General features: G+C 41.2%; 1 protein-coding gene across 1 annotated transcript; it reads right to left on the reverse strand.

Annotated features, from left to right (window-relative positions):
• Positions 1-4,943: 4,943 nt before the first annotated feature.
• Positions 4,944-24,217, reverse strand: LOC139463598 (beta-mannosidase-like). The gene is made up of 17 exons (XM_071244870.1): positions 24,112-24,217; positions 22,485-22,631; positions 22,223-22,371; positions 21,443-21,639; positions 20,355-20,425; positions 19,646-19,815; positions 18,490-18,649; positions 16,417-16,583; positions 16,118-16,255; positions 15,285-15,364; positions 14,465-14,652; positions 13,136-13,315; positions 10,753-10,850; positions 9,000-9,147; positions 8,210-8,532; positions 6,509-6,703; positions 4,944-5,177 (listed from the first exon to the last, which is right to left on the reverse strand). The coding sequence occupies exons 1-17, from the start codon at positions 24,215-24,217 to the stop codon at positions 4,944-4,946; spliced, it is 2,751 nt and encodes a 916-aa protein (XP_071100971.1).
• Between the last annotated feature and the right edge of the window lie 1,426 nt (positions 24,218-25,643).

Genomic DNA, 25,643 nt, shown 5'->3' on the forward strand with positions numbered 1-25,643 from the left:
GGATGCTGTAGCGAGTGTGAGATAATGGTTTCTCGAGGGATGCTGTAGCGAGTGTGAGATAATGGTTTGTCGAGGGATGCTGTAGCGAGTGTGAGATAATGGTTTCTCGAGGGATGCTGTAGCGAGTGTGAGATAATGGTTTGTCGAGGGATGCTGTAGCGAGTGTGAGATAATGGTTTGTCGAGGGATGCTGTAGCGAGTGTGAGATAATGGTTTGTCGAGGGATGCTGTAGCGAGTGTGAGATAATGGTTTGTCGAGGGATGCTGTAGCGAGTGTGAGATAATGGTTTGTCGAGGGATGCTGTAGCGAGTGTGAGATAATGGTTTATCGAGGGATGCTGTAGCGAGTGTGAGATAATGGTTTGTCGAGGGATGCTGTAGCGAGTGTGAGATAATGGTTTGTCGAGGGATGCTGTAGCGAGTGTGAGATAATGGTTTCTCGAGGGATGCTGTAGCGAGTGTGAGATAATGGTTTGTCGAGGGATGATGTAGCGAGTGTGAGATAATGGTTTGTCGAGGGATGCTGTAGCGAGTGTGAATGCTTCAGCGACTGAGAGATAATGGTTTGCCAAGGCATACTTCAACTTCATGTTGACTGTATAGTGTATATGTATATGGAATTTATTGCGTTTGTTTGATGTTTAACGCCGCACTCAGCAATATTCCAGCTATATTACGGTCACATTACTTATCAAGAGACAGGCAATGTTACTTATCCATTAACAACAAGGAGTGGGCTAGTGCTTGAGAGACTATCTACCTGTTAATATAATTTCTCTAACCAGAATAAGCTTACTAGACTGTGACATAGAGACAGTAATGCTTGTTTTATTTGTTGTTTATCTCCACACCCAACAATCTTACAACTACATGACCGCAACCTGCAAATAATTGAGACTGATCAGACAAAAATAGTGATCGATATTTTGAGCAACGATCCAAGTAAGATGACACGCAAATCAACCAAGTCACCGAGCCTGACCACAAGATACTTTAAGTCGCCTCCTACAATCAACATAGGTTGCTGGGACCTATTCGAACCTTGAATCCCCACGTGGTTTATTGACGTATGAGCACGTGGGTGATTTGTACTACTGTTGCATCCTGTAACTTGATACTCTTAATACACGTTTTATGGCTATGATGAAATTATACATCACGTTTTTCACACTGCACACTGTTAAAGCAATATATTCGTTAATTAAATCGTAAATGTCATTCATAAATTTCATAATTTCAAAGAACGTCATTACCTTTTAGTTTACGGTGAACGGTGTCATTAGGAAAATCAATATTTGGTCACGTTATAGACCTGTTGGTGTGGAAGGCAGGTCGATAATAAGTGAAATAAATTTAGTCAAACTTCGTTATCCTGAACTTGATTATTGAGATAATGGGAGACTTGCACCAAATCCATTTTTTTTGGAAGGCCGCGATGTTCCAGGAGCGACTGAGAGAAATAAGCGAAGCTGCTTTCCTCGCCATCTTTCCTATGGAGCTCTGGGCCCCGTTCCACAAAGCGATCTTAGCGCTACGATTGTCGTAAGTCAGTGTTAAAGTGAGAGTGGGAGGTACGATCGACATAGCGCTAAGATCACATTGTGGAATGGAGCCCTGATGTACATGATAAACAGGGGCAATAAACAAAAGAAACAGATTCAGATTTTTGGAGGCTGGAGTGATGCTGTAATATGAGAGGCACGGTCTGGTAGTTTGAGTGAGTTAGTGAGTGAGTGAGTTGGGTTTAACGCGGCTTTTACCAGTATTCCAGTTATATCGCGGCGTGTCAGCTTAATGTGGGAGGAAAGCCCGAAGTGATGCAGATCTCAGACGTTCGGTGAAACCTTCGAGCACGGGTATGGTGCTGACAAACCTAGAAACATAATCGGGGCGAACCGGGACCATTGGTGCTGCCCTTCTTGTTGATCTATTTCTTTGTGCATTAGGGTCTCGGATTGGCAAAAGCTAAACAAGGGACAAGTTTAAGATACATTTCGGGTATATCGATGATCTGACATCTTTCAATAATGGTCAGTTAGCCAATTCCCTGTACCCATCTGTACTAGAAATATATAAGTGACCACTGAGACCGCCGATTTTTGTTTCATATTTAGATCTATGCATAAAGGTTCAGAGTGACAAAAATCTCTCCACAAGACTGCATGCCAAGAGGGATGACTTAAACTTTCCGATAGTCAACTTTCCCTTCATATGGTGCGAGATTTCATCAGCTCAAGCCTTTGGTGTTTACATTTCGCAACTTTTGAAGTACAATGTTCTATTCCACGAAAATTTCAAAACGCATCATTTTTTAATATTCTTGTTATATATTTTTTTATAGTTATTATTATTATTTTTTATATATTTTTTTGTGTGTGTGTGGAAAAAGCACTGTACGACTTTTGCCCAAACGTCGTTTGATCAGGGGTTCAGTAAAGCTTTAAAATTATGTCCGATGCAATCTCCTATTTTGATTTGTACCATGTTTACCATTTTGACGCGGTTTGTCAGGTGAACACTTGACTTGCCTCTGCATGTGTTTGTGACGCATGTCACTTATGGAGCAGGATGTTCTCACACTTTCACATTCGTGAACGCCTGGTATCATAACTTTTTGACAGTGAACACCGTTTGAAAGTGATTAATAAACATATGCTCGAGATATCGTTGGAATCGTATAATTGACTCTTTTTATGATGTTTACCAAAATACTTCAAAATGCCTGTACCATATGTTCATGTGTTTTTTTTCAGGTGAACAATTAACTTGCCTTTCCATGTATTTGTAACGTGAGTCACAGGATACGCTCACCTTTTCACGAACATCTGGTATTATCACTTTTTGACAGTGAGTCATAAACAGGTGCTCATGATATAGTCGGAATCGTACAATCGACTCTGTTTTTAGCAGAGATTTCTGTTGAATATGGAAAGGGTTTTGTCGCTTTAATTATTGTCTAACTTGAAATTCATTTACAGCGCTCTAAAATATGTTTCATATTATTTTACATTTTTATAATCTCGAATGGATTCTGATTATCATTAATTATGGATTTATTTCATTCCCCCCAGTTAGTGTATTGTGTTTGTTGTTTAAGACCGCACTTAGCAATATTCCAGCTACATGACGGCGGTCTGTAAATAATAGAGTCTGGACCAGACAATCCAGTGACTGATATCATGAGCATCGATCCGTGCAATGGGGATGACATGCATCAACCGAGTCAGCCAGCCTGACCACCCGATCCCGTTAGTCGCCAAATACGACAAGCATAGTCCCCTTTTGGGGTTGCTGAAGACCTATTCTACCCCGGATCTTCAAGGGTCTAGTGTATTGCCCTGAGGTTAGCAATACATCTAATGTATTGTGAGGCTAGATGTATTGCCAGGTGAAAACTAGTGGTCACATGTTTCTGGAAGTGTGACCAATATCGTGGATTTACGAACCTGCCAATGTCATAAATCAAGGTATTAACATGGACAGGGATATACCCGTGTAAGTTTACCAGATCGGTCCGATCTCTATATAAATGACACTGAATTAGTGGACCTTTATCAGATATAGTCATATTCTCAGCACTGACTATATTCCGCCGTCGCATCCTGAGATGAACCGATACTACATCTGCGCTTTGATGCTGGTGATTTCGGGTATGTATAAAGGTTTACCTACACTAACATAGGGTATATACTGTTCCTACATTTACATGTTTATATTCATTCGGTTTTGCTAAAGGTGAGCTGTGGTGAAAAGGGGGGAATCGAACTAGTGTCTTCGGCGTGACCAGCGACTTTAACCACTAGACTACCCGACCGCCCCTTTCATAGTTAAAGGTACGCATGTACTCACCATTTAAAATAACAGCGTAAAAGATTATCTTTCGCCATTTCTTGAAAATGATTAAGAGAACTAACATCCGACGGATAAAGTGTTAATGTGTTTGCCGTCTGCGAGCGGGGGTAGTCGACTGTAAATATAAAATGTCATCGCCAGAGCATAATAACAGTCTCGATTATCCACCGAAAAAGATTCCATTGCTAGACTTGTTTCAACCACATATAGCCGACAAGTAGACTCTTCCATTGAAGGGGGCACGGGTGGCCCAGTCGTCTAAGGCGCCGCATTTCGCTGTGCAGAGTTGCGTCCCTTGGGCAGAAACCTATGATTGCGGGTTCGAATACCGGTTCGCCCCGATTATGCTTCTAGGTTTGTCAGCACCATACCCGTGCTCGTGGGTTTCACCAAAGTGGTAAACGTCTGAGACCTGCATCACTTCGGGCTTTCCCCCCACATTTAGCTGACACGCCGTGGTAATACTGGAATACTGTGAAAAGCGGCGTGAAACCCAACTCACTCACTCTTCCATTTGAATGTTTGTTTGTTTTGTATGTTTTTTTGTTGTAAAACGCCGCCTTCGGTAATATTCCAACTTTATGACGACGGTGTGTAAATAATCGAGTCTGGAGAAGACAATCCAGTGAGCATCGATGCACGCAATTTGGATACGATGACATGCATCAACCAAGTCAGCGAGCCTGACCACCCGATCCCGTTTTAGTCGCCACTTACGACAAGCATGGGTTGCTGAAGACCTATTCTTCCCCGGATCTTCACGGGTCTCAATTGGAATGGTAGATATTGCAATATACATACAAAAAGCAAAACAAAAATTTCTGTTTATTACCTCGTAATACAGTGATGATGTTATTTACATATTTGACACTTTGGTCAGTCTTCCCAACACACAAAGGGTACCAACGCCCGCTTCCAAGGCGCATCTCCTTGTTTAAAAGATATACTTTTAAAAGAACGCAAAAAGAGTTAACGCTCGGGAGCTATACCACTCTAAATGGACGGGCGATTTCTGACACGAAACGTCTTTTAAAGGTGGCTTTTGTAAATTCATACATGCTGATACTTTTGTACAAAACATCAAGTATTTTCTACACATAAACATCCATTAATGATTTTACTGACAGAGACTTAGTGAAAAGGTCAAGGTCAACGGGATCCCAAGACGTGAAAGTCACTGCTCGAGATGAATTGATCATTATAAAACCATTGTCGGAGAATCGACCTGGGACTCGATAGGCATCCAGCCAAACATACGGGGCGATATGATCGGCCACAAGCATCAGTTGAAATTCTGTCTCAGACAGTCTAGTCACACCGGCTATCTGAAAAAAAAAACCACAAGAAAATACCAAATAATTAATTGGTTATCACATGGTTAAGGTATTAGGGGCCGACGCTCATGTTCCTGAGAAGAGAAAACAGCTGGGATTTTATCGAAAAAGAAATGTGTATAAAAGATTGCCTCAAAAACACAATTGTGCTTCTGAATTTTGTAAATGAAATAAATTAGCAGCAACAAAAATACATTGTTGCAAGAGACCCGTGGAGATCCGGGGTAAAATTGGTCTTCAGCAACCCATGCTTGCCGTAAAAGACGGCTAAGCTTGTCGTAAGAGGCGACTAATGGGATCGGGTGGTCAGGCTTGCTGACTTGGTTGATGCATATCATTGTATCCCATTTGCGTGGATCGATGCTCATGATGTGAATTACTGGACTGTCTGGTCCAGACTCGATTATTTACACACCGCCGTCATATAGCTGGAATATAGCCGAGTGCGGCGTTAAACAAGCATTTAGGCTCAAAAGTTTTGATTAAAAAATATCTGCAGCTGAAGATGGGTAGTCTCCATACAAATAGTGAAGGGCTGGTGATTACCGGCTAATAAACTAGTAACTCGTGTTATGAAACGAGCACACTAAACAACAATCTATTGTTTCCGTGACATGATTCCTTCATCTTTCCCTCTGTCTCTCAATCCTCAAAGGTTCAGCACAAGTTGTTTAAAATAAAAGCATATGTCATCTGAAGTTTACGGATAAAACAATATATGAAATGCTGGACTTTAATATTTGACAGCATGTGTAAGATTTGTGTTAATAGTCTTACTCGTGTTACTAGTACAGTAAACTACGGTTATAACGAACACGCTTATAACGAACTAACGGATATAACGAACTAACTTTTTAGTCCCGACTGTATGCTGTAGTTATGCTGTATATATGCTTATAACGAATTACGGTTATAACGAACTAACATTAGTAGTCCCTTTGAGTTCGTTATAACCGTAGTTTACTGTATATGGAAAGAGCACAATAAACAACAAGCAGTTATATTACAAATACATGCCCACATTCGTGAACATCTTGTATCATTACTATTTGATAGTGATTCATGAACATATGCTCATCCTGGAGCCGGACTTTGGCAATGTTTGTGGCAGATATTTCCTATGATTATGGAAAGGGTTTCGTCGCTTTTATTTATCTGTGAGAGATATTTGCTAAGACCAATAAGCCGATGGTCTAAATCTCATGAGTAAGGGATCTCAGTTTGTAGGGATTAACATCAAAATGTTAGAGAATGAATAAACCTTGATAGATAGTATCCACTGATTTTCACTCATGTTTCTCAGTTCACAGAACGTAAGATACCTTCAGTTGAGCTTTGGCAAGTCCCTTGGCATCGAAGTAATTGCAGATAGGTGTGAGCATGAAGAATTTGTTGATGTCACTGCTAGGGTTGTTCAGATAAATGTAGACAAAACAGCTGTGGTCATCCGGACAGTTGGCCTCCGTCATCATGGAGTAGACATCTTGCCTGAAGACTGACTGCGAGGACTGTGTCAACTGCAAAGAGTGAGTGAGTGAGTGAGTGAGTGAGTTGGGTTTTAACGCCGCTTTTAACAGTATTCCAGTTGTATCACTGCATGTCAGTCTAATGTGGGAGGAAAGCCGGAAGTGATGCAGGTCTCAGACATTTACCACTTCGGTGAAACCCACGAGCACGGGTATGGTGCTGACAAACATAGAAACATAATCGGGGCCATCCGAGATTCGAACCCACAATCATAGGTTTCTGGCGTACCCAAGGGACTCAACTCTGCACAGCGAATCGCGGCGCCTGTGACGACTGGGCCACCCGTGCCCCCCCCTCCCAACTGCAAAGAAAAGTAATCAGGTAAATAACAATCTTGTTCAGTCCACCACACAGCTAGGAGAATAGTGTATACATTAATATAGTGTATTTCTACTACAGTCGTTAAATTGCGCAGATATGGTGATTTTAGTGATTTTTAAGGTTTAAAAAATGTAATCATCTTCCGAGCCAAATTATAAAATAAAATGTCAAGGCCTGAGAATAACCATCCTCGATTATCTGACTCAGAAGGCAAAACACCTGTGTAAACCACATGAATTGATCACTGAAAATCAGTGATGACACCAGGTGCTCGCCGAAAGGGCAAGCACAAGGCATAATTTGCAAAAATAATGTCAATCTCATCTAAATCAGATCTTAGATCTCGCTACCGCTAAACAAAGATCTGAGGACATCCCATTGGGGGTCACGTCAGAACGACCTTTCATCCGACCAATCAGAGCGTCGCTTACCAGATCATGAAAGTGACAGTTGGAATGTGATTCCCGATCATGCAGCCTCGAAAACTTTAATACGGGGTATTCCGAACGATAGTTACGGGCATTACGACTGAATCCATACAAACTTGACCTTCTATTAGCCATCCCAGATGTTCTTCTTAACAGTTTTAATTTTTTTAATCGGGAATAAGTCAAAATTTGTTTCGAATCGTCGTCGCTAGTTGAAACTAGTTTCGTAAAGCTCCAGAAAGCTGCCTTCTGATTGGCTAATGTCGATTTCTTGTCTGTCATTTCATTGGTCGGTCGTCAGCACCATACCCGTGCTCGTGGGTTTCAACCGAAGTGGTAAACGTCTGAGACCTGCATCACTTCGGGCTTTCCTCCCTCATTAAGCTGACACGCCGCGATATAACTGGAATACTGTTAAAAGCGGCGTTAATCCTAACTCACTCACTCACTCATTGGTCGGTCAAAATTCGCGAAAGGTCGTTCTGACGTGACCCGTAATGGGATGTCCTCAGATCTTTGTTCAGCGGCAGCGAAAACTAAGATCTGATTTGAATGAGATTGAAATAATGACATGGATGTTGCCTGACGACGCACAGCAGTACTGCTTAACCTATGTTTACATACGTGTAGCCATTACTGTGTTCTACAGTCAACATTACACATTAGGTTCTAAGCCTACGTTGAACCACGTTTAATCTTTAATATTTGTGAGTGAAGTGTAGAGTTTTCAGAACAACCTCTTCCTACCTTCAATGTTATGTTCCATGTCTTGAGAGGGGTGAAGCTGTCCCATCGGTACATCTGGATGTACAGTATTCCTGAGGTGGCTTCAGTTGTCTTCTTCATCAGATGCACGGCCTCGTGGTTGGGGAAGCTGGACTGGAGGAGGCTGGTGGTCGCAGGGATGAAGACGTTCATGCCGGTCTTGGTGTCCTTGTCCTCGGTCAGGGGGATCTCGTCCACCACCATGTAGATGTTGAGGAAGTTGCCGTCCATGAAGGGGGAGATGAGAATTGGGGCAAAGAACTTCCGAGCATAGTAGTGCAGCATCTTCCATTTGCCTTTGTAGTCTTAAGTTTAAAATAGAACTTTACTCGACTTCTACTCGTGTTGTAATCCCGAAGCTTAGGGTATATATAACACCTACGAGAGAGTATGTTCTTTATAGGTACCATAATAACTACACACTGGCTGTAATATGTTATGGGATCTTCAGAAAACAACCAAGTTGCTGGTAGTTTCGTAGCATTGCACTATAACACTGATATTTGTTCGAGTTGTATCTTACATTGAAGCTTTTGTCTTTGTCACATCGAATTATGTAAGTATTGTGCACTGGGGATATGTCATAAGGATGTTAGAATACAAACCATATAATTTATATAAATCCATCCGCTTAGATACTGGTAAACATACAGGACTATCAAAGGATCTTCTTTCATAAATGTCACAATAACACGTCCTGACATCTGGGGATGTAGTTCCTAAGTGGAACAATGTAAACGTATAGAATGTGTATGTTGAACGCAAAACCCACCAATACCAGCCCATGTTGGTGCCTGCCAGATGTCATTGAGCTGCCAGTAGAGGGCGCCCATAGTCTGTCCCCGCCCATCTGACGTCATGTCATTCTGCCAGCGCCTGAAATGTTCTGTGGCAGTCTGCACTGAAACTGCCTGGTTGATCTGAAGTTGAAAACGGACCCAACATAATTCACTGACCGACAGGGAGCTCGAGTTTGTAACTAAATGTAGTCATAGCACTGACAGCTATATCCACCACAGTTCAGGTGTGTATTGTCACGACACTGATAATTTAATGTGAGCCATTCCCTGGAACCATTCGAATCTTTCCACAACAGGTATTCATATAACAATGATTACACCTCGAGACATCGGTACTTCCTGAGCTTTGTTGAACAGTGATGCCTGTTTGTCACGTGCACCAATAATTCCTGCATGTCTGTATGTTCCAGTGATGCCTGTTCATAAATATAAACCAATATACCCGTTTGTATGTACTAATTATGCCTGCTCGTCTGTATGTACCAATAATGCCTCTTTGTCTGTATGTGCCAATAATTCCTGCTGTCTGTATGTCCCAATAATGCCTCTTTGTCTGTATGTGCCAATAATTCCTGTTGTCTGTATGTGCCAATAATGCCCCTTTGTATATGCCAATAATACCTGTTTTCTGTATGTGCCAATAATGCCTCTGTCTGCATGTGCCAATAGTGCCTGTTTTCTGTATGTCCCAATAATGGCTGCTCGTCTGTATGTACCAATAGTGCCTCTTTGTCTGTATGTGCCAATAATGCCTGTTGTCTGTAGGTGCCAATAATGCCCCTTTGTATATGCCAATAATACCTGTTTTCTGTGTGTGCCAATAATGCCTCTGTCTGCATGTGCCAATAGTGCCTGTTGTCTGTATGTCCCAATAATGGGTGCTCGTCTGTATGTACCAATAATGCATCTTTGTCTGTATGTGCCAATAATGCCTGTTGTCTGTAGGTGCCAATAATGCCCCTTTGTATATGCCAATAATACCTGTTTTCTGTATGTGCCAATAATGCCTGTTTTTCTGTATGTCCCAATAATGGCTGCTCGTCTGTATGTCCAAATAATGGCTGCTCGTCTGTATGTTCCAATGATGCCTCTTTGTCTGTATGTACCAATAATGCCTGTTGTCTGTATGTTCCAATGATGGATCTTTGTCTGTATGTACCAATAATGCCTGTTCATCAATATGAACAATAATGCCTGTGAGTCTGTATGTGCCAATAATGCCCGTTGTCTGTATGTACCAATAATGCCTGTTGTCTGTATGTACCAATAATGCCTGTTCATCAATATGAACAATAATACCTGTGTGTCTGTATGTGCCAATAATGCCCGTTGTCTGTATGTACCAATAATGCCTGTTGTCTGTATGTACCAATAATGCCTGTTCATCAATATGAACAATAATGCCTGTGTGTCTGTATGTGACAATAATGCCTGTTGTCTGTATGTACCAATAATGCCTGTTCATCAATATGAACAATAAAAGCCTGTTTGTCTGTATGTGCAAATAATGCCAGCGCGTCTGTATGTACCAAATTGTCTGAATATACCATTAATGCCTCTTAATCTGTTTGTGTATACACGACTGATGGTACGTTCAAAACATGACTGATGAAATGTAACACAGTGTTTTTTTTAGATATATAGAGCATAGTGTATACAACACGTGTGACAAAACCTGTATTGAATAAATATTTATATTCAATATCAATCCACCAAACATCCCACCTGGGTCATATAGATCATGTCCTTGAACCTCTGCTTTGTATCTGGGTTGTTTGGCAACTGGAAATGATATTTTATTTCATTCACCATCTGTTGATTTCCTAGAGAGAGAAATATTTTCGAGCAACACTTTGAAGTGATTTCATGGCTTTTCATTGGATAACCAAGCAATTTTGTGTGTGGCTATGTTTCCATAAATCTAGAAAAGGTGAAGGTCATAGCCTTTTAAGGACTACTGTTTCCAGATTGGCTGATAAAAGAGTGGGCGGGGTTTGTGTTACAATGTTGACCTGGTCGATAGCACGGAATTTGTATCGTTACCTTCAGAGATTTTAAGTTAATGATTAAATAAACAGAGAGTGAAGTTAATTTTGTTGCCTTATTTATTTAATAGAAGTGACTTCAATGTTACAGATGAGTACGCGGATTTCCACAGTGTGGACACCGTTCTTTCACATGTATACCTCTATTAGCGCAAAATAGATTGAAGACAATTTCTTAAATACATTAATGACAGCATCACAATACATGTTAGTTTACAATAATGTACCACCAAATGTACCACCAAGTTTCTGTACCAAAGAATAATTATGATCCTTAAAGCAACCAAGGAAGGACATGCTTACCCTTTTTAAGAACACCTGGTGTCATCACTGATTTTGAGTGATCCATTCGTGTAATATTCTGGGGTGCTAACGGCAATACATTTATGACAGCATCACAATACAGGTTAGTTTACAATAATGTACCACCAAATGTACCACCAAGTTTCTGTACCAAAGAATAATTATGATCCTTAAATCAACCAAGGAAGGACATGCTTACCCTTTTTAAGAACACCTGGTGTCATCACTGATTTTGAGTGATCCATTCGTGTAATATTCTGGGGTGCTAACGGCAATACATTTATGACAGCATCACAATACAGGTTAGTTTACAATAATGTACCACCAAATGTATTATCCATTCATTTAATACCTTGAGGTGCTACCGGCAAAGAGGGGTTGGGGGTTGGGTGTATGTCTACCCTTTTTAAGAACACCTGGTGTCATCACTGATTTTGAGTGATCCATTCATATATTTTTCAGAGCTATTTTGTCCTTTGCGCCAAACGGAATATGTTTTGATGGATAATCTAGACTGGTTATTCTCTTGCATTGACAATTTATATTTTATTCACAGAAAGTATTTAAGACAAGTTGAATTAAGAACACATGCTGAAGACGGAATCGTACCATGGGTTGCTTTTAACTACTCAAAATCAGTGATGACACCAGGTGTCCTTAAAAAGGGTAAGCATATAAACCCCCAACCCCCTTGCCGGTAGCAGCCCAGAGTATTTTGCCGCTTTTAGTTAGACGTGGGTCTAAGATTCCCGGGACGTTGCAACTCGCTGTGCACATTTGCTGCTTCTCTCGTGGTTGCTAGCATCTGCTAATTATGAGTTTGAATCCAATGTTACACTTGATTTAATCTGTGTGTCAGCACCATGCCCTTGCTCGTGGGTTCTACCAAAGTGGTATACGTCTATGAGTTCAGGTTCATATTCTATATACCTTGAAGTGACTCACAGCCACTTATTGTCGCTGTTAATGACTGACTTACAATAAATTTTGCAATACTGAGTCATTTGTACACACCCATTTGGCGCCAATGAATAACGGTTGAATTTACAATGTTACAGTCCTGAGCCTCGTATCACAAAACGATCTTAGCGCTACGGCGATCGTAACTCTCATACTTTAACACAGACTTTGTGGGACCCTGGAATGATCGGGTCTTGTTTATGTTACTTATAATTCCTTTATGTTAAGAAAACATGCATTTTGTTTGTAAATATGGATGTGAGTACGCCCTATAATTGTTACTCCTAATAACTGGACGTTTACCTTCATGATTTGCATGATATATCTGCAGAACAGCATGTATTGATCGGGGGCAAGGGTGGCCCAGTCGTCAAGTTGCGTCCCTTGGGCACGCCAGAAACCTATGATTGTGGGTTCTAGTCCCGGTTCGCCCCGATTATGTTTCTAGGTTTGTCAGCACCATACCCGTGCTCGTGGGTTTAACCGAAGTGGTAAATGTCTGAGACCTGCATCACTTCAGGCTTTCCTCCCACATTAATCTGACACGCCGTGATATAACTGGAATACTGTTAAAAGCGGCGTTAAACCCAACTCACTCACTATAGTATGGATCACGTTCGAATGAGGCATCAAGAGAAAGGTGGCTTGATACGAGGGTATCATCTGATCAGATCCTAAAATGTTGCAAGGTCTCTGATCATGGTCTTGGCAGTAAATTGAAGATGGAATGTTGCTATCATTTGCCCTATTCAAATTTCCAGATGGTACGTCTTCAGTGACAACATCAATGTAATACTCACCATCAGGGTGATGGTTTCTATACAACACCATCTGCCCCGAGTAATCAAAGTCGGATGGGTAAAAGACATCCTCCAATGTCTCAATGTCACACAAAGCCTCGGTACCATACTCTGAGGCCAGCCTGGGGATAGGGAATGGCTCCACGCTCCATAGATCGGCAGTGTAGTTGTAATAGTGGACTTGGAATGGACAAAAAGACATTCAAAGCGTTTTAGAAAAGTGTTTTCAGTGTGTGTGTGGAATGTTTATTTATTTACACTTATCCTGATGAGGAACATGTCCTGGCTTAATACTTGGACAGGGAAGGGAGAATTCATTATCCTTTCCCGAACACCTGGTGTCATCACTGATTTTCAGTGATCCATTCATACAATTTCACCGCTGCTTTGCCTTTTCCGCCCAGTGGAACCTATTGAATGTATATAGGATTGTTGAGAAACCCTTTCATTCTCCTCGACAGGAGTACTGCTTTGCAGCGTCAGCCAACAAACATACATTTACTTTTTTGTGCAAATTGTGTAAGTGGCGATGCTACCGATAGGGCAGGACATGCTCACCCTTTTCGCGAACACATGATGTCGCCATTGATTTTCATTGATCCGGGGGCACGGATGGCCCAGTCGTCATAGGCGCCGTGATTCGCTGTGCAGAGTTGCATCCCTTAGTCACGCCAGAAACCTATGATTGTGGGTTCGAGTCCCAGTTCGCCCCGATTATGTTTCTAGGTTTGTCAGCACCATACCCGTGCTCGTGGGTTTCACCGAAGTGGTAAACGTCTGAGACCTGCATCACTTCGGGCTTTCCTCCAACATTAAGCTGACACGCCGTGATATAACTGGAATACTGTTAAAAGCGGCGTTAAACCCAACTCACTCACACACTTCAGTGATCCATTCATATAATTTTCAGCGCTTTTTTGCCCTTTACACCCAGTGGAATCTGTTCCTGAGAGTAATCGATACTGATTGTTCTATGGCGTTGACGTTTCAGATTGTTACCTTCAGTGATCTTCCATTTTCTGAAGTTTTATGCTTTACCTTAAGCCGATAGGCCTTGAAATAACTGTAATACTGTTCTACTCTTCAAAATGACATTTAACTCACTTAATCTGTCTCCAGTAGGTGGACGATTCGTCTGAAGGGTCTCAATGAGCCGTGCAACGTTCCGTCCTTAAGGCGTGCCAGAACCTACTGATCCTTGGTATGACAGCACCATAAGTGTTAAACGTCTATGGCCTGAATCACTTTGGGCTTACCTCCCGATTTATATGTCAAATCCTTTTATAACTGAAATATTTTTCAAAGCGGTGTTAAACCCAACTCACTCACCATCCCCAAAGTGCTCATCTTGAGGGTTTTTAGCCACCCATCCTTCTCGCTGTGACTCTTTCCCATCACTGGGACACGAGGTAACGTATCCTCGAGAAGGATCCTCATGGTCTACAATCGCCTTTATTGTCGTTACATACAATGTGACATAGTCCTTGAGGTACCTCTCCAGGTTCTTTAGACGATACCTTTTAATGCAACAAAACAGAATGTAGGTCGTCTATTCAATTCTTGCTTGGCCATCTGTCTTTTGGACTATGCTAATAGGAAGATTTCGTAGATTTAATTCTTCAAATGGACACCTCATATCATCCCATTCTTTCCTATTTCCTTCCATCTCACAAAAGGTTTGATTATCAAACTGCCTACAAATACTAAATTGGGTGTGAATGTTATCATTTTAAAACATCAAGATAATGAATACCATCTAGTACCTTCCTACACTTACAATACTGAGTGAAAGAGGTGAGGTGAAATGGGGTTTAACGTCGCGTTAAGATTATTGCACTTATATAGCGACGTGCATGCACGTGTGTGTGTGGCTGCTTGCACCAGTCCGGACTACTGCCGAGTTTTTAGTGCTAGCCCACTGAAATACTGAGTTTTAACATGAATACCCCATTCAGACACAGTATACTGACTCCAAGCCCACCATTCCTTGTTTTAGCCCCATAATGCCAAGCATCAGGCAGGGTAACAATAAGAACCATCTTTTGATGACGCAGCCGGGGATCGAACTCCCGACCTTCCGCTCTCCGGTGGGACGTTCTACCACTAGACCACGGAGGCGGCCTCACCGAGTGAAAGAACAAGATCTCACCAGTTAAACCTGACACCTTCCTCGCTTTCATTGTTGCCCGACCATTGGATAATACATGGGTGGTGTTTCAGGCGCCGGATCTGCAATTGAACACAATCAATTTCATAGGGACCATGCTTTGGTGGGGTTGGGGTTGGGGTTGGGGTTGGGGGTGGTGATGGGGATGGGGATTGTTACACTTTATGCAAATGGCGTGTGAGGCGGGGTTACCGGTAGAGCAGGACATGCTTACATTTTCGCGAACACCTATTACGCCAAATGGACAGATAATTGAGACTAATAATTTTCTAGCGTTCACGTTTCATATTATCATGATTATAGGGGCCTGAACTATTTTTAAATAATAACATGTTCTAGAAAACACCAAATATATTTGGCTGGAGGAAATGAACAAAACTGAAGAAACGACCGTAAAATTGTTGTTTCTAAAAAGGCACACCTGCCTTCCGAATATTAAATTGTCGGTCCTTTAATAGACATAAAATATGTGAGTAACTCAGACTTCATATGAATATAGGCCATGATAGGGTAGCCTTGCTTTGTTAAAAGGCGCCGAAGGCTGGGTTAGTACAATACTTGAAGCCCTTTCTCTGTGTCCTCTGTCTAACGATAGCATGATATGACCTAGAAACATGCTGGGAGAGTTAGTTCGGAAAGACACTCTATGTTACACGTATAAGTTAATGAGTCTAGTTTTACGCCGTTTTTAGCAATTTTCCAGCATTATCACGGCGGAGGACTCCAGAAATGGCCTCGCATTTAAGTAAGTGTTTTAGCAGCATGCCATGATGCTTTATGAATATTAACCTGTTATGTATTCTAAGTTTGGCTACCTGGTGGGTGATCTCGTGTGACACGGTATCAAGGAATCCTGGAGTGGCAGGGTATGGGACGTCACTAAACATCAGGTCATGCCAGATCAAGATCCCAAACTCGTCGGCCAGGTCGTAAAAATCATCTGATTCATATATCTGAAAATCAAATGTAAAACATAATCTGTGTCATAATCATAGTATATCTGAAACACTTGATATTATGCGTTAATGTTAAGCAGGGAAGATCGTGAATCTATTGGTGAGTTTCATGTCTCATTACATCAGTATGTTTCACTGTTTACCTGTGAAAAACTTACCCCAATACCATTGATTCTGATTGCGTTCATGTGTACTTCTGCTGCCGACTGGAGAAGACGTCGTAACCTTTCTCTGGTAACAGTTTCCAGAAAACTATCAGCAGGAATCCAGTTTGACCCCTTGAGGAAGACTGGTAGGCCATTAATCCTGAAGTAGAATGTTAAACCTGAAAACAGAAACCAAACAGCAATCAACCCTTTCTGATTTTAAAAATCCTAATAGATAAGTATGTCCTGCCCTACCCGTATAAATCTGAACAGATCAAGTATTGTCCTTTTAGACCTCGACGTCAAGCTACGTTAGGTATTTGACTACATTGGCATCATGGACATCACCTTTCAGTTGATACATACTCCACTCTATATACGTGTTGCGAATATGATTATATGTTTCTGACTGAGTTTAACAGTTGCCTAGACATAACTCACCCTAGATATTGTTGGCATTTGATCCAGTGTCTTGTCAATATGTATCATACATAACGTCAACGCCAGAGAATAACCAGTCTCGATTATCTGCCGAAACAGTTTCTATTGGGCGTAAAAGGGAAAATAATGGTGAAAATTATATGAATGGATCACCGAAAATCAGTGATGACACCAGGTGTTCGCGAAAAGGGTAAGCATGTCGACGTCCTGCTCTACCAGTAGCGCCCGCCACTCACACAATTTGACTAAAAAGGTATAGTACGTGTTTGTTGCCTGACGCCACACATCATCACTCCTGCCATGTGACAACTCCACAGGGCCAATGATATTCTCATTGACCTAACTTCTTTTTAACACATTCCACTAATTCAACCTCAATTGGTTGTTATTTTATGTCTCAACTTTGTACACAACTATCCCACACGACAAACTTAAGGAAAATCGAATTTTCTCATCTTCCCGAGGCAAGGGAGTTAACTGACTATAAACGTCCAGTCGAGAAACTCGACTTGTATAGTCAGTGAACACCCTTGCCTCGGGAAGATGTAATTTCGTGACCCATGGGGCCCTTTGTTATTGAAGGTGGGGATCAGAATTACCCACCAGAACAAGAAACAAGGAGACCGGTGAGACCGCCTGGTCTGTTTCATGTTTAGATCTTTGCATAAAGATTACAGAGAGGGAAGAGGATGACTTTCCCATAGTCAACTTTCCCTTTATGTCGAGCAATATCCCACCAGCTCCAGCATTTGGTGTCTCAATCTCATCACTTTTGAAGTCAATCAAACAAAGATTTCAAAGAGCGACATACGACACTTGCTCAAAAGTTGTTTGATGAAGGTTACAACCTTCAAGGCCCCAGTAAAGCTTTCAAAACGTTTTGTACTAGAAATTTCAGTTCCAAATTTGACACTGACAAGAATAACGTCCGATGCCATTCCCTCTTTTGGCGTGTATCACAAGTAGTTACATCTCTCTCTTTAAAGGTTCTCAACACTTATTCTGAGAAAATATTATATGAAATATGGTACTTCCCCAATGATAACATCTATGTGAAATTGGGTGATAAAACATGTACACAATAAGGGGCATCACTATAGGCACCAGGTGTGCTCTCCTTCTTGTTAGGATTTCTGCTCGGATTATCTGGTGTCCCCCGCCGTGATATTGCTGGAATATTGCTAAAAGCGGCGTAAGACCATACTCACTCACTCACTCACTCTGCTCGGATTTGCAAAATCAAAACAAGGGAGTTTAACTTAATCTTCAGGTATATTAATGATCTGATATCGTTCAGTAATGGTCAAATAGCCAAATCCCTTCCATTGATTTACCTCCCTGAACTAGAATTAAAGATTCCTGTGAGACTACCTCATCTGTTTGATATATATATATATATATTGAGATCTCTGCATAAAGATTCAGAGAGGCAAATAACACTCCACAAAAGTGCATGACAAGAGGGATGACTTCAACTTTCAATATTCAACATTCTCGTTTTGTCGAGCAATATTCCAGCAGCTCCCGCCTTTGGTGTAAACTGTTCACAACCTTTGAAATATAATCTAACATGCTCTTCCTACCTTGGTTGTTGCCAACGCATTCCCCACCCACCTTGTTTCTTGGCATTACATTCCCACCCACCTTGGTTGTTGCCAACAGGATCCTGCACCAGCTCTACAGTACGGAATCCAACCCGACGTTGTTTGTTGGACACCTCGTTGTTGCTGGTGAAGGTGACGTTGACGGTGTAGAGAGGCTGGCTCCCATAACCATTTGGCCACCATGTGTCTATACTGTAACTCTGGAATTGTGGAAAAGAAGTCATAGTGATGCCGGCATCGTACGAATGATTTTTTTAATAAATTGATTGATTGTTGTTTCTTACAGTTGGTTGGTTGATTTGATTTGATTTGATTTTTTGATTTTTTCTAAAAAGAATTCTAATTTTTAAAAAAAAAAAAAATTTTTTTTGGGGGGGGGGGGGGGGGGGGGGAGGGGGTATGTTTAATGCCGCTTTGAACTAGCATCATATGAAGTAATACCGCTCTTAAGTATCGTCTTGGTGTTGAGTGAGAGAATGTGATTATGTGATTTATAGAGTAAAGAATATATATGGGCGACCTTTGACGGAATGTATTGACGGAATGAACATGTTATTGTATTCTGATGATATTCAAAATCAACCAGAGTGTTAATATGTACGACGTGAAGTTGCCATGTAGGTAAATCTGTTTTCCTATGCGCTGACCTCAAACATTCTTAGGATATTCCCTCACTTCGTTAATGTGTTTCTTGCAAAGCAACCAAACCATTATTACTTATTCGCTAAGAATTTTGTGGTGAAAAATAGTATTTTGACAGGGCAATCATATCACAGAATATTCAGTGGAATGATTTTAGCAATACGGCGTTTAATAATAATATGGCTATTTGTTAAGCGCAAAATCCACACCACCGAGGGACATGCTCACTGCGCAAATTCAGCATATGTACATTTATAACAGAGAGGGGATAGTAGGATAATAAAAACATAGCGTTCCAAAAGGTACGTGTTGAATCCGGACCTAAACACAGTTTGGCTAAGTGATACTAGGTGCACTTTGAGGCTGAAGGAAAGGGAGTTCCATAGAGAGGCACCAGAGAAGGATGGAGCACCAAAGGTCTTTAGTCTGTATTTTGGTACAGACAGGAGAAGATGGTCATTGGATCAGAGATTTCTGGTAGATCTGTATCGGAGAAACATTTCAAGATAGTATGTTAACCATTCCTTGCAAATGCCCTTTGCCATTTTACTCACTGGTGGAATCCTTATGCTGTATGAGACAGAACAGTTGCTGGGAGTGAGGGTCAACGTCTGTGACATCGTGAAAGACGTGGCGGCGATGCTGGTGTCCAGCCTCCCGGTCACTGAACCTCCACTCACATCAAAGTACACAGACATGTTCACTGTCCACTCTCCGGTTGATTCTAGATGTGTCCAGTTTCAATGTAATGGGTGAATGTTAGAAAATAACTACATTGTTCTACATTGTATTCAGCCATATTGTACCATCATTACACAGTGGGATATGTGAAGCTCTTACGATGTATCCAGACTATTCATTGGATAAAAACTTGACAGTATATCACTAAACGTCTTTCATCTAACAATTTTCTCATTTCATGTTCATCGTTTTTTCTATGGAATCCTAGGGTGGACATCGTCGCCCTTCGAGAAACCAAAGCGCGACTACGCGACAGTGTCCCTTCCAGCATTCCATAGTTTTCATTTTTTGTTTGCAAGTTGAAAATAAGATTTAATTGAGTCTTTTTTCTGGATTCAATTGCCTAAAATCGTATCTCAACAGTAACATTCAAATGAAATTATACCCATACTCATTGCAAGATTTACAGATTAACAATGCAGAAAATTGTTTCAATTTGAAAATTAACAGCATCTATCTCACCCATTGCCTACAGCCGTATACTGATTGCTGTATGAACAGATTGGAACAATATCTATTTACCTCTAACAGGTGGGATGATGGCTAGCTCCCTGATAACAGCTGTGTTGTATGCCTGGATATAAATGTTTCGCCTGGAATACACACAGCTTACCATTAATTTCCAAATTTAAAAAACAGCCGCAGATGAATTCGCCCATACAGCTTTCTTAACAACAGCAGCGTTCGTTCTGGCAATCTTTGGGCACATCAGTTAGGAATATATTAGAAATATGTATGTCCAAAAGGAGATGAAAATGTTTTTATTCACAACAGTGAATCTGCGAGCATCGTCTCCATAAGGAATGAGTGTGTATTGTTTTACACCGCTTTCAGAAATATTCCAGCAATTTCACGGCGGATGACACAATGTCTTCACTCATTGTATCCATGTCCGGAATAGAATCCGAGTTTAAGGCGTGCCGGGCGAACACTTTAACCACTAGGCTACCCCGCCAGCCCTCTCCATAAAGAGATGAACAGACGTGAAGCTGTTTGAATCCCTAATCGGTATACATGAAGTCAATACATGGCTATTAACCAACCAATGAAAATATATATAATTCATTCCAATCAATCGCACAAGACGACGTACATCTGATACATACTTAACATAAAAGATTTTCTAACAGAATATTTATATTCCCCAAAAACACTTTCTCCTTAGACCGAACTTTAACACGGCTTCTCTAGTATGGGTGAGTGAGTGAGTATGGGTTTTACGCCGGTTTTAACAGTATTCCAGTTATATCACGGCGTGTCAGCTTGTGTGAGGAAAACCCGAAGTGATGCAGGTCTCAGACATTTAACACTTCGGTGAAACCCACGAGCACGGGTATGGTGCTGACAAACCTAGAAACATAATCGGGGCGAACCGGGATTCGAACCCACAATCATAGGTTTCTGGCGTGCCCAAGGGACGCAACTCTGCACAGCGAATCACGGCGCCTTAGACGACTGGGCCACCCGTGCCCCCTCTCTAGTATGAACAGATCTGGATCGGACAAATATTTTCGATAGGTCAAAGTCGTCATCGTATGATTAATAACACAGTATTGCAAGGCCTTTTGACAGTTACAGTTTTGAGTGCGAGCATATACTTTACCACTCACCATATTCCCTGTGTCGGGAAACAAGGTCCGAAATCCCATCCGAAGGACAACTGAGCCTTCCTGATAAAGTTGACATGACATTCTCCACGTGAGGTGACCGGGCAGTTGTTTGGGATTAAATAGGAAGACGCATTGGCCCTCTCTTTAGCCGCCAACACAGCTGACTTAAAGTCGATCCTAATGGTATTGCTATTTTCCTAAAAATCAAGAAATTGGGCATCCTTTAAACAATTATGTCCAATTGTTGGACATTTTAACATCACACTTTTGTTAATATATGCAAGGTGCTTTGAAGAAGGTAAGGTGAAATGGGTTTAACGAACGTTCAAGATTATCGTACCTTTATTGCGACGTGTGTGTGTGTTTGTGTGTGTGTGTGTGCGTGCGCGTGCGTGTGCGTGTGCGTGTGCGTGTGCGTGTGTGTGTGTGTGTGTGCTTGTACTAGTCCGGACTAATGCCGATTTATTTTGTAGTGCTAGCCGACTGTGATACCATACCGCACTCCATAACATGGATACCCCAGACACAGTATACTCCGAGCCGACCAGTCCTTGTTTTAACCCCTTAATGCCGAGCGTCAGACAGGGTAACAACAAGTACCGACTTTTAATATCTTTTGGTATGACGCGGCCGACGCTCTACCACTAGACCACGGAGGCGGTCTGCTTCGGAAGGAGTAGATTGTTGAAGTAATATTATGTTTTAATGGGATCTTAAATTTGCTGCTTGGGGAAATTAAACAAAGGTATTTTTCTAGCGTTTAGGATTATTTGGTCTTACCTTAGCAACTTTCTTGATGTCGTAGATATATTGGACGAACATATTTTCTGACATCCCGACTTTCTGGTCGTTGATGTAGACGGTTGAGATGGTGTCCAGGCCGTCACAGACAAGACGAATGGAGCCAGAATCTAAAACTTCAGAACTTACTGGAACGAAAGGGACACACAAAAAAAAGATTTTGGAGCATGAATGGTTTGCATTGCTACACAAGCGGAATTTGGATAGCTAGGAAGCTAAAAGTGTATCAGCAGTTACTCACTTTCAAAGGCCCGGGTGTATGTCCAATCCTCTAACGCAATCCATCGAAGTTTCACATCATTATTTCGAAAGAGGGGGTCCGGAATTATTTTGTTGTCATGCAGGGCTGTGTACATGTTTCCCGGCACCTTGGCGGGAATGTTGTAGGCTGGAGGAGAGAGCGAGCGAGTGAGTTGGATTTTAGTAATATACCAGCTATATGAAGGCGGTGGACACCAGAAACGGCCTTCATACTGTATACCCATGTGGGGAATCGAACCCGGGCCTTCGGCGTGACGAGCGAACGCTTTCACCACCAGGCTACCCCACCGTCCAACTTGAGTAGATAATCCTGGTAAATATACACAGATAATGTACAGAAATATGCATAGTTGTATATATATTCTATATTCAAATCTTGTATGGGTTATTTCAGTTTGCGGGGCGGTCGGGTAGCCTAGTGGTTAAAGCGTTCGTTCATCACGCCGAAGACCCGGGTTCGATTCCCGACGTGGGTACAATGTGTGAAGCCCATTTCTGGTGTCCCCGCCGTGATATTGCTGGAATATCGCTAAAAGCGGCGTAAAATCAAACTCACTCACTAACTATTTCAGTTTGCATATATCCAAAATTTGCATATCTTGTATATTTTGGGAAATCGCTCATTTTCGTGCCGTGTATGTTGTTGCTGAAGCAATCTTCCATTATAAGTCAACTGTGAGGTGTTATACAATGCCTCATAAATCAACATAACATTATAGCTGATTTTTCATCTATGATACCACAGTGTATGATTTGTATATTCTATGTGGTTTAAACTCTATAATGTTGACATCGTCAATAATGTTGTGTACACCATGTTCGACCGTAGAGAGAGATATTTGTTATCTTCTTGTCTATAGATACTTTATAGATACCAATGTACTCGGCTAACTTGCTTACCGGGCTATATGGTCTGGTTACTTGGACAGCAATATCACCAAAGAAAATCATCGTACTGTGCAAGTCTGTCTGTAGTTACGATGAATAGCGTCCATAATGACACAGACTAGACAATACTTCTTGTCCGTATCACATAGGAGCAATCGTTTTTAAATTCTATCTTTTTGGAACATGTTTAAGTGTCTTTTTGTCAAATTAAAAACGTCTGTAAGCTTTGGAATTTGTCTTTTCCACGTTTTGTGAAACCATTTTGAAGAAAAGCTGCACTTTCTGAAACAATGTCTTCCAGTTTCATGTCGAAGGACGTCTCGTTAATCATTGGTTTGCCCAACTGAGCCACAATGTATAGTACTGTAGAAATGTCAGGGCGTGTCTGCTTGTGATAGGGACTCTAAGAACCTTTGTCATGAAAGTGTGATTAATGCTTTCTTTAGCCATTATAAGTAGTGGACAAAAAGGATGGAGACTAGAAGACTGAAGGTGCGTTATCACACCCCGATCTATTGGGTGGTGAGGTTCGCTGACTTGGTTATTGCATCGTATCACAGTTGCGTAGATCGATGCTCATTGTATCAATCACTGGATTGTCTGCTCCAAACTCGATATTTTCAGAACGCCGTCTCATATGGAGTGTGGCGTTAAACAACAAAGTAAAAAGGATGGAGATGAGAGCATGTCACGTCAATATTCACAATTGTTTCTCTCACCCCCAGCAGCATCGCGGAGTGTCCAGTTTCCTGTCAGATCAACCTTGACGGACACACAGACAGTCACGCAGACAGAGAGCAACAGACAACTGACATCCACGGACATTTTGAGTGTGTGTGATAACACGATCGGCTCACAATAATCGGCTAGACTGTGATCACATGATATCTAGTTCAACAGAACAACCGTTATCACACAACTGTGTCCGACCTAATCAAAGTATGTCAAGGTGGACAAGTACCCGTGAAGATCCGTGTCAGAATACGTCTTCAGCTGCCCATGCTTGCCGTAACAAGCGACTATGCTTGTCGTAAGAGGCGACCATCGGGATCGGGTGGTAAGGCTCGCTGACTTGGGTGATGCATGTCATCGTATCCCAATTGCGTAGATCGATGCTCATGATGTCAGTCACTGGATTGTCTGGTCCAGACTCGATTATTTACAGACCGCCGTCACATAGCTGGGATATTGCCGAGTGCAACGTTACAAACAAACAAACAAAAAAATCAACAGAAAATAAATTCAGCAAATATGCTGTCGGTGGAAATTTGATTCAGGACACCAAACAGTAAATGTCATTGTCAGCTGGCTCGAGTTTAATGACATTGGCCCATTAAGCAATACCATGTCACAAGTTAGGCCATGTTGATGAAAACAGTTCAAAATGTATTCTTTCGGGCATACAAATGTTTGTTACATTGAAGAAGGAGAAAATTGATGAATTAGTAAAGGAAAACAGTTCATAATGTATTCTTTCGGACATACAAATGTTTTTTTACATTGAAGGAAGAGAACATACATGAGTTAGTAAAGGAAAACAGTTCAAAATGTATTATATCGGACATACAAATGTGTTTTACATTGAAGAAGGAGAATATTGATAAAACAGTCAAAGAAAGGGTTCCAAAGAAAGGGTTCAAAATGTTTTCTTTCGCACATACAAGTGTTTGTTACATTGAAGAAGAAGAATATTGATAAAACAGTAAAAGTAGAGTTCAAAATGTATTCTTTCGGACATACAAATGGTTTTGTACATTGATGAAGAAGAATATAGATGAAACAGTCAAGGAAAGAGTTCAAAATGTATTCTTGCGGACATACAAATGTTTGTTACATTGAAGAAGAAGAATATTGAAAACAGAAAACAGTTCATTACACAGCAAAAAATTATACAGCACATTACACAAATACACGTTACATGCAGTGTTAAATTAGTCTGGATATACAACTTTTTTCAAGATGTAATTTCTCAAGATTGTTGCATGCTTTAAATAAAGGGACAAGTGTAGAATAGCGGTATCATTTCTAGAGGTCATGAAAGAAGGGACTGCGATTTCTGGTGGTTTAAAAAATACATTTTGGGTGTATAATGAACTCTCAAATCACAAAAAAAGTTGACACGTAAAGATAAAGTGAATTATATACTCTATATATTTTTTACATAACATACATGTTCTCTCATTTTCATTGGTACATATTTTTCAAGCTTTATTGATCATTAATTCTGATAAATACAATCTACATCTGAACC

Source organism: Haliotis cracherodii, unplaced genomic scaffold (genome assembly GCF_022045235.1).
Source record: "Haliotis cracherodii isolate W230 unplaced genomic scaffold, xgHalCrac1.p SCAF_16, whole genome shotgun sequence".
NCBI classification, from domain to species: domain Eukaryota; kingdom Metazoa; phylum Mollusca; class Gastropoda; order Lepetellida; family Haliotidae; genus Haliotis; species Haliotis cracherodii.

Coding starts and splice junctions, on each gene's coding strand:
- LOC139463598 (XM_071244870.1), bottom strand. CDS start 24,217: ATGTCCGTGGATGTCAGTTGTCTGTTGCTCTCTGTCTGCGTGACTGTC. Junction 18,650..19,645: donor ACAGCATAAGGATTCCACCA/GTGAGTAAAATG, acceptor CCACAATTCCAG/AGTTACAGTATAGACACATG. Junction 6,704..8,209: donor CATGGAACATAACATTGAAG/GTAGGAAGAGGT, acceptor CACTCTTTGCAG/TTGACACAGTCCTCGCAGTC.